Genomic DNA, 8543 nt, shown 5'->3' with positions numbered 1-8543 from the left:
CTGAGGCTTGGGATAGTTAATGCTTTCTACAAAGTTTTTATGTTATGCTCATGATACATGAAGCTTTCCATCTTCATTGCATCACCTAGGTCACAAGGAACACAAAGATTGTATTGTTTAAGTCTCTTGATGGAAGAAACTATAATACAAATGCCTATTGGAGGGAGGGACCGGCTCCACATAAATCCGGTCCTCAACTGTTGTCATGTTCTCTAAACTCTCTCTCTTGCAAAAGTATTGTTCATGCCAAGTTAATTAAATGCTATGTTTATGTTGCTACCATCAATTAAGTTCACCCTCTATGCTCACAAAGTAATTCCACAAAAGTGCTATCTCTAATTTTCACTACTCAAAGTACATAGGCCATTTCCATTACAAAAGTGCACATATCCTACTGCAAATGCTAGCAAAGGTGATGAAATTCCCCTAGAAGCCCATGTTGGCATGATATACAACATTATGGTGTGACTATGTCTTAAAATGTGGAAGTCAGGTTGGTTGTTGAAAGAGATGAATGACATCCTCGTACAGAACATGTAATATAGATCACATACTTTTGAAGCCGCCAGTACCCCTTTTGTGCAAAATAAGCCAACCAAAAAAAGATCGTTCTCCTCTCTCTCTCTCTTTCTCTCTCTTCCTTTTGGTTGACTAAGGATTTAGAAACAATGTTTGTAGGCACAAACAATGTTATCCACGATTTCACCTATTTTACTTACTGGCTCATATGTTAGTTTATTCATTAGTTTCTCAAATTTCTTCGAACAAAGGCTCACCTCCTAGGCTCCTAACTCGAGAAGCCTACCGTTCAAAAAAGAAACTTGCGATTCGATCACGCAACTGCCTGCATTCAGGCTCTCCTGAAGACCCGTATCCAAGTGAGCAAACTTGTGCAGCTGTAATCAACAGCGCTCGGTTTTGTTAAAAACAAAGCACGTTGACCCTCACCTAGCTATCGGCTTCGTCCGATGCTAGCCCGCGTCCTGCCCCCTCCTGGACGTCACCTTCGCACTATGCCATATGCCTGCCTCACCTTACCTCCCCCTCGATCGCCACCTGCTTGCTAGCCCGCGTCTTCCAACTTGCCGCCTCCTGGACGTCGCCTTCATACTATGCCATCTGCCTCCCTCACCTACCTCCTCCCTCGGTCGCCACCTGCTTGCAAGCCTATCTACTTGTTTGACTACCAATGTTGGATCTTTCCCTGATTCTCAATAATAACACAATAAGAATGATTGGGTGCCCTGGGTGGTCTCCGTCCTGCATAGCAATCGAGGAACCTTGGATAGGGGGGGCATTTGCTTGGCCATGGAAGGACTTTCAAAACGGTGGGAGCGGGGGCGGGGGCGGGGGCGGGGGGGCAACGGAACCTAATTTCAAGTTGTCTCCCTCTAGCATTAGAGCCATTCGTTGATCTTCGAAGAAAGACACGAGGAAATCTGCCCTCAATGTCACAGAGGTCCCGACTTCCACCGGCACCTGTCCTTGCCTCACAAGTAGGGAGAGAGGGAGAATGCACACCCGTGTAATTGTTGGCTCCCTATCCCTAGTACACTATATAACCTCTCCCAGCTTAATATAGTGCCGTTTTCAATTTCCTAAATGCCGGTTGAGGGGCAAGGGGAAAAGGAGAAATTCCGCCCCAAAATAGAGAAAAATAGTGTAAAACCCTGAAAAAGTAGCCTAATTTTCAAAAATTTCTTCTGTTTGAAAAAATGATTTTTCCCGAACACTGCGATCTTTTCTCTCTCAGACGCAGACGCGTTACGCACTGTGAATTTGTACATTAAGATGCTGAAAATAAATTACAACAAGTAGATTGGAGCGCAAAGGAGAGGAAAAGAATGATGATGATGATGATGATGACCTTACCTGGCTGGCTGGCGTATAGCGTATATTTATGGGAACAAAATATAAAACAATAATAAGCTGCTAAAGAATAAAATGCACCAGTGTTGGGAGGCGTGTCTTCTGTGTATATATAGGCTACGACACGGAAAGAATGGAATGAAAAACGGCAAAGCCACATGGTGGCATCATCATGTACCGTGTAATGTCAAGCTGTGGAGGAGGGTTTAGGGTAGCTGCCAGCCTGGAGAGGACATGTACACACCCAAGGGAAAGGCAAATTATTGGACATTATAATTTTTTTGAAAGCACAGAGAGCGAACGGAGGAAGGGGGGAAAGAGGGGGGCCTACTCAAAAGAAGGATCAATTGGTGGTCAACTCTCTATGAAGCATCCTTCTTGATTGTGTGCCTATATTCCACCAGCTTCTTCCTTCTACTGCTGTTGTCAATGGTGATCACCACCTTGCCTGGATGTGTGGTGGCCTTAAAAGAGTTTCTCAAGGGCTCCTCTGCAGCTGTAACCTTCTTCTGCTTCTGAATGATGACTGTGTATTTGCCCTCTCCGCTCGGTACAAACTCCTCACCATATGTCACTTCCCACCCAACCACTACCACGTCCCACACCATAGTGCTCCCAACCTGCACAAAATATCACGGCCTTTTCCATTTCAAACACCAAATCAATTAAGTACTTTCTTTCCAATAGCAACACATAGTGAGATAATGCAGTGCAGGTATATCCCTCAAGCTTCAAAACTCATTGCCCATCTCAGCAGATTTGCTTGGCTGCTAACCAGTGTTCGGGAAAAATGTGTCTCAACTTAATATTGTGCCGTTATCAATTTCAAAAATGCCGGTTGAAGGCAAGGGGAAAAGGAGATATTCCTCTCCAAAAGAGAGAAAAACAGTGTAAAAATCCAAAAAATTTCCTCTTGACAAATTCAAGGAAAGGAATTTGGTATGGTTGAAAAAATGACTTTTCCCAAACACTGCTGCTAACCAAAAAGAAGCAATATCTAATATGCCCACATTGTCAGAGTCCCCCTCCACTCTTCCTACAACATCAATTTGTACTGCCACTCTGTACATTCCTTTGTAGAATGAAGGTGGACAATTAGTGACTCTCTTCAAGCTTATGCAGAAGGACAAGCAAAAAACTTAAAGATACGATGCCATTGAACGTACCTCTTGTTCTGGCAACTCAATGGCCTGCTTTTCACCAGCTTTCAGGATAACTTCTAGCACTGGCGCTTCAACACCTTCAAAGTCGGTGTCATTGGACCGGCCAAAACCACCATAACGAACAGGCAAACTTTCCGGAGAAATATACCTGCCATGTCATCCCGACACAATCTCTTACTCCATGAACTCTTGAGTTTGACAAGTTAAACCTGAAACTTTCTGCTTACTTTAACAGAGTCTCTGTGACTTTCTCCGGTCTAGCCACCACAACCTTGCTCTTCGACCTTGCTGTCACAAATTTTCCATGCAGGGAGTATAGAGCTCCAAAGTACCATGGCACATTGACAAAAATCTGCCCAAAACACCAGAAAAAGAGAGATTGAGGAAACATAACATATCTGCCATATCTTTACGCATATTAACACCCAGCATATCTGTCTAAAAGTTATGATCTAAGGAACAAGCATATAGGAACTTAAGGGAATCAAATAACATCCTCTACTTGTACATGATGAGGTAATTATTCTGTATACTAAGGAGTGGTAGGGAAGGTCTCTGAAGTTGATCAGTAACAAGTAATCATGGTGTAAAGACTATATTCATAGTAGGAAGCCATAATCAATACGGCATACGCATATTACCATCAACAAAGTACATACATAAACTCTAGCATCACTTTTGCCAATGCCTAAGAATGAAATGAGCTGACCACCACCCAGCCAAATAATGTCTTCAAGGGGCTGATCAAATTGCACAATTCGCATGTAAGCAACAGGAATCTCTATAATTTGTAGATTGCCTGCAGAATGGAAGCACAAAAATCCAGGCATAGTGACAAACAAGATACTTTGAGACGTCCGTTCTGCAAGATTCAAAGCCTATCATTTAGTGATACTACAACAGTCCTCTTCCGGATAGACAACCTCTACACTAGCCTTCAATAGCTCTTAAACAGAATCTATAAGATAGGTTTCAAAAGACAACACAAATGGGCACTGAGAGAAAGCCTGAAGAAACAATATTAGCAGCTAGTGTCCAGCAGTCTGCTAAACACCAAAATGGTGAAAATGACTTACCTGCTTTGCTACAAGCTCGGGATAATTATCCTGCAAGAGACTAAAGGCCTTCTTGGTGATGTTTCTGCGTTTGACAAAGCCTGGAGAATCCTTCAAATCAATCACCTGCACCATAGAGTGCACACCGCTAGGACTAAAATCGAGTTTCTGCATGCCATTCTCCAGCACTTGAATACGCCAACGTAGAAACTTTTTGAACTGAGCTTCATCGGCAAAAGTTTTTTGATATAACTCCTTGTCTTGGAATACACCATAGTGGTTGTAGCACACAGGATGGCCTTCCTTATCTACACCATGCATGTAAGCGACGGAATCAAACTCGGTCGCAATCTCTTCTTCAATGAGATTATCAGCCTCAAACTCTTTTCTCCAGAAAACAGTGTCCTTCAGCATGGACATGGCATCATTGACCTTAAAATCTCTTGCACGCAGGAATTTGAGCAAGACGACATCTGTTCTCTCATCACCCTTGGTATGAAGTAATGGAACACCCCACAGGCAGAGGTCCTCAAGGGAAGGAGTCTCATCTTCTGCTTCAATAGGTATATCTCTGTCATGGGATGGGAGAGGTTCGACCTCGAGAGTGGATGGAACGATCATCTTCTCTTCTTCTGCAGGAGAGGCACTCACTTCCTCAACTGCAAGGGGGGCTACCTCAGGAACCAAGGGAGTAGTAGTAACAGCTACTTCCTCTGCACCAGCAACAACTGGTGTCTCTATAATAGCGGGCACCTCTCCAAACAGGTCCCCTTCTGCCTTCACTTCCTTTTCCTCTTCTTTGGCTGCATCCTCTACCTCTGCTGACACCTCTTTATTTTCTTCCTCCTCTGCCTTCCCCAAGTCTCCCTCCGTACTTGCAACAGTAGTTGCTGCCTTGGGAGGAGGCGCTAAGAATGAATTGTTCTTGATTGCGTCTGCAATCTTAGATTTAAGATCCTGAAGGGCTCTCTTCTCCGACTCCTTCAAGTCTTTGACATAGTAGCTCTCTTCTACAAAAGGGGCAGCAGCAGGCTCCTCGTCTATTGGAGGGATGAGCTCTCTGTTCTCCACCACGGTCTTCTCCTCTGCCTTCTCCACGGCATCTGCAAGCTTCTCTTCCTGCTCCTCCGCAGTTGAGGCTGCCTCCTCAATAATTTTCTCTGCAGGGCTCTTCTCCTCCGCTGGAACGGGAGGGGGGGAAGTCTCACTCTCCACGGCAGGGGCCACGTCGGTAACGACGGGAGCTGGCTCCACCGGAGATAGAAGTTTCTCTGTTTCTTCACCCATCAAGACAGGAGCCTATATAGGGGGTTCCAAAAACAATGGCTCTCGCTTCAATCGAATCGCGCTCGAAAGAGTTTAACTAGCGGTACTGAATCATAGATCGAGTACTCCAACCGCGACACCACCCCTTCTCTCTCTCTCTCTCTCTCTCTCTCTCTCTCTCTCTCTACAATAGCGCACTGTGGTGCCTTCACTTGTACTGCAGTCACCGATACAGAGAGAGCCTTTTAGCTGCCTGGAGGTTATGGCAGATCTCTCTCGCAAGCACAATGACAATGATTGAGAACGAAATTGGGATGAAGTTTAATTGAAAGCGTGCGCAGTAGCAGCTCTCCGGAGAAGGAGGGGGAGAGAGAGACAAAGGCGGGGAGTTCGGCGAGATTGAAGCAAAGACGGGTTGTTATTCATCAGTCATTGCTCTCCAAGTGCAATGCAAGCAAGAGCAGTGGACAGTGCGGATTCATGAAACGGCAGTGAGGAGGGGCCGAGCGCCATGTGTGCACTGCAGGGAGCCGGTGCTTCGCTGTGAATCCTTGATGAGAGGGAGAGAGAAGTAGAGAGAGGAATCAAAGGATGCCTGCTGGATAGATCCATGTGAGCCGCGCGAGCGAGAGAGAGAGAGAAGAGGTAGGACCAACGCTAAGCAAGCGGAGGGATATTGCGCAGAAGTGAACGTGGGTACAAGCGGCCACTGAACCAGTCGCCACCTGGCATCGTTTGATATGATGCGAAAGGGGGCTAGAGGTCCATCGTGATTACCTCCCTTAACGCCGGCCTCGGCGAGAAATTCACAGCAGCAAAAGGAATCAGAGTCCAGACCGTCCTGACTCCTCACTCCTGAGGCTAAACGAACCGACTCAGCCGAGTAGTATTTCTGCTCAATGCTGCAAAAAGTGTTCGGTCTCTCTCTCTCTCTCTCTCTCTCTCTCTCTCTCTCTCTCTCTCTCTCTGTGTGTGTGTGTGTGCGGGTAGTTTTTTTTTTTGACGGGTCCAACTGGCGGCAAACACAAGGGGGGGCGTTCTTCGTAAAAGTCATGCACCTTATCTTGTTGGACATATCGTGCAATCAATGCACTCCATGTGACAACATTGCAGGCAAGAAGCTCGTCGAGGACCTATTGCGCTCTTCCCCTTCATGTTTGCTTGTGTAGCGAATATTGCTGCTTTCTTGGCGTTGCTCTGTTGATTGCATCTAGAGAGACACCCTCGATTGACATCCGTCGAAAATAGCCCAGAGCTTCTTGTCCAAGTTGGGCATATCCCACAATCATTGCATTCCAAGAGACAACATCCCGGACATGAAGCTCCTCAAGCATTTTTTGTGCTTTATGAAGTGTACCACATTCGGCATACATGTCGACCAAGGCAGTGCCAAGCATGCCCTTATCAACATCAAATTCCCTCTCTCTACATTTGCTGGAAACAGTTGTGCGTTTCCTGACTTTGACTCTTAGACATAACCAATGCACTCCATGAGACAACGTTGCGGACAAGAAGCAGAATACACATTGAGCGCTTGTGTGTGTGGTTGTATGATGGCAACAATAGCTCTCTCTCTCTCTCTCTCTCTCTCTCTCTCACACACACACACACACACACACACACATTTGAAGACGCCTCGATATCACCTACTTGTTGTAGCAAGTGCGCACCAACTGGCCTAGCTTGAGCAACTCTCTCAAACTCCTCAAGGGCTCTAAGTCTATTACGTTGTTGTGTCAACAATAATGTTAGCACTTGCATGGCTATATCAAAGTGGGCTACACACACACAAACATATACATTGAAGCATGACAATATTGACAATCTCTCTCTCTCTCTCTCTCTCTCTCTCTCTCTCTCTCTCAACTCATCATCTAAAGGCTTAGATCTTAGTGATAGCGGGTTATGCAATACACATGCTGATTCTTTCCAAGAGCGGTGTTACGAGACTGCACACCCTCTTATTGTATGTGGTTAATTGCAATTGAAATAGCTAGCTTATGGTTAATTATGTGTTGTCCATTTGATTTTACTAAAGTGAGTTGATGATGATTTGTAGATTTATATTTTGGGAGTTGAAAAGGAGGCACTAGCAAATAATAACCCTATGGACCATTTTACCTTTGCACATTATTTTAGGCTTTTCATTCAATAAGCCACTATGACTGCTTGTAAATAACTAGTGAGAACTCACCCTTATGGGACATGCAATAAGTGATGTGCTCTATTCAAGTACTAAAGTGGACTAGTTGTGAAAAGAGGGGCCTCCAATTTTGGCATCCAAGAACTCAAATAATAAATTCAATACCAAACTCCACAAGGGGTGGTGCCTTGGAGTTTGGGGCTATGATTTAGACCTTTCTTGTGTAGATGTTAAAAAAAAACTCCCTTTCCCCTCTCTTAAGCTATGTCTTGGGCTGTGGAGCTTGACTATGTCACCTTTCTGTGTAAGAGTTTGTCTCCTATGCTCCTCTGCATACTATTATGTGTGTAGGCATGTCAACATCTCCATCTCTTTCCTTCTCTATCAACATCAAACCTTCTATCCCTCCCTTTGCCCTTCTCCATCATGGCAGGGTCAATGGATGAATTTCATGGCCAAGGGTGGAAGCGCACCCTTGCTCCCAATAGTGGTATCAAAGCTTTTGGTTTGAGTTAATCGGCAATCAATTTTCAAATTTGAAGAGGAAATTTCAAATTGGCAACATCAAATTTCCACATTAAAGCTTAAACAGAGAATTAATTGGGAATTTAGTCAACAAATTCCGCTTAACGAGAATTGATATCAGGTATGTGCAGCATTTAATTCCAATTATGTAATGGCTAAATCTCCTTGGATTTGTGAAGTTACGAGCAAGGAAAGGAGCAGAAGGAGATCTTGAACAAAAACTAAAGAGGCGGTCAATCCAACCTTGCATCGGAGAGATTTGAAGGCATTTAGAAGGACGGTCGTTAAAGAAGAGAAGAAGAAGTGGTAATAACGAATTCGGCATTGGAGCCCCTTGAAGGGAAATTTTAAGAGTTGAATTTGGCACAGGTAAAGAATAATAGTAAGAAACTCAAGGAATTTATGAATTTGGCTATCACTTTAGTGGAAATATTAAGCGAGGGTAAGGTAAAGAATGGCTTTTAGAGCCTTTCAAGAGCTTTCAAAGCTTATGAAAGGAATTGAAGTTGACTGCAATCAAAC

General features: G+C 44.5%; 1 protein-coding gene across 1 annotated transcript; it reads right to left on the bottom strand.

The window, feature by feature from the left end:
- Nucleotides 1-1764: 1764 nt before the first annotated feature.
- On the bottom strand, nt 1765-6058 carry LOC147451811 (patellin-6-like). Its single transcript, XM_086517672.1, has 4 exons — nt 4109-6058; nt 3260-3384; nt 3036-3180; nt 1765-2489 (listed from the first exon to the last, which is right to left on the bottom strand). Exons 1-4 carry the CDS (start codon nt 5372-5374, stop codon nt 2232-2234), a joined length of 1794 nt encoding a protein of 597 aa, XP_086373798.1. The 5' UTR covers nt 5375-6058; the 3' UTR covers nt 1765-2231.
- Nucleotides 6059-8543: the final 2485 nt, after the last annotated feature.

Source organism: Adiantum capillus-veneris, chromosome 8 (assembly GCF_014529385.1).
Source record: "Adiantum capillus-veneris isolate H3 chromosome 8, ASM1452938v2, whole genome shotgun sequence".
NCBI lineage: Eukaryota > Viridiplantae > Streptophyta > Polypodiopsida > Polypodiales > Pteridaceae > Adiantum > Adiantum capillus-veneris.
Note: the sequence above shows the minus strand (reverse complement) of the source record. Positions and strands in the feature narration are given on the sequence as shown.

What these genes read in the sequence shown, in the direction of transcription:
- LOC147451811 (XM_086517672.1), bottom strand. Translation starts at nt 5,374, where the DNA reads ATGGGTGAAGAAACAGAGAAACTTCTATCTCCGGTGGAGCCAGCTCCC. An exon ending in GTCACAGAGACTCTGTTAAA is followed by an intron (nt 3,181 to 3,259) that starts GTAAGCAGAAAG and finishes ATGACATGGCAG; the next exon opens with GTATATTTCTCCGGAAAGTT. An exon ending in TTGAGTTGCCAGAACAAGAG is followed by an intron (nt 2,490 to 3,035) that starts GTACGTTCAATG and finishes TATTTTGTGCAG; the next exon opens with GTTGGGAGCACTATGGTGTG.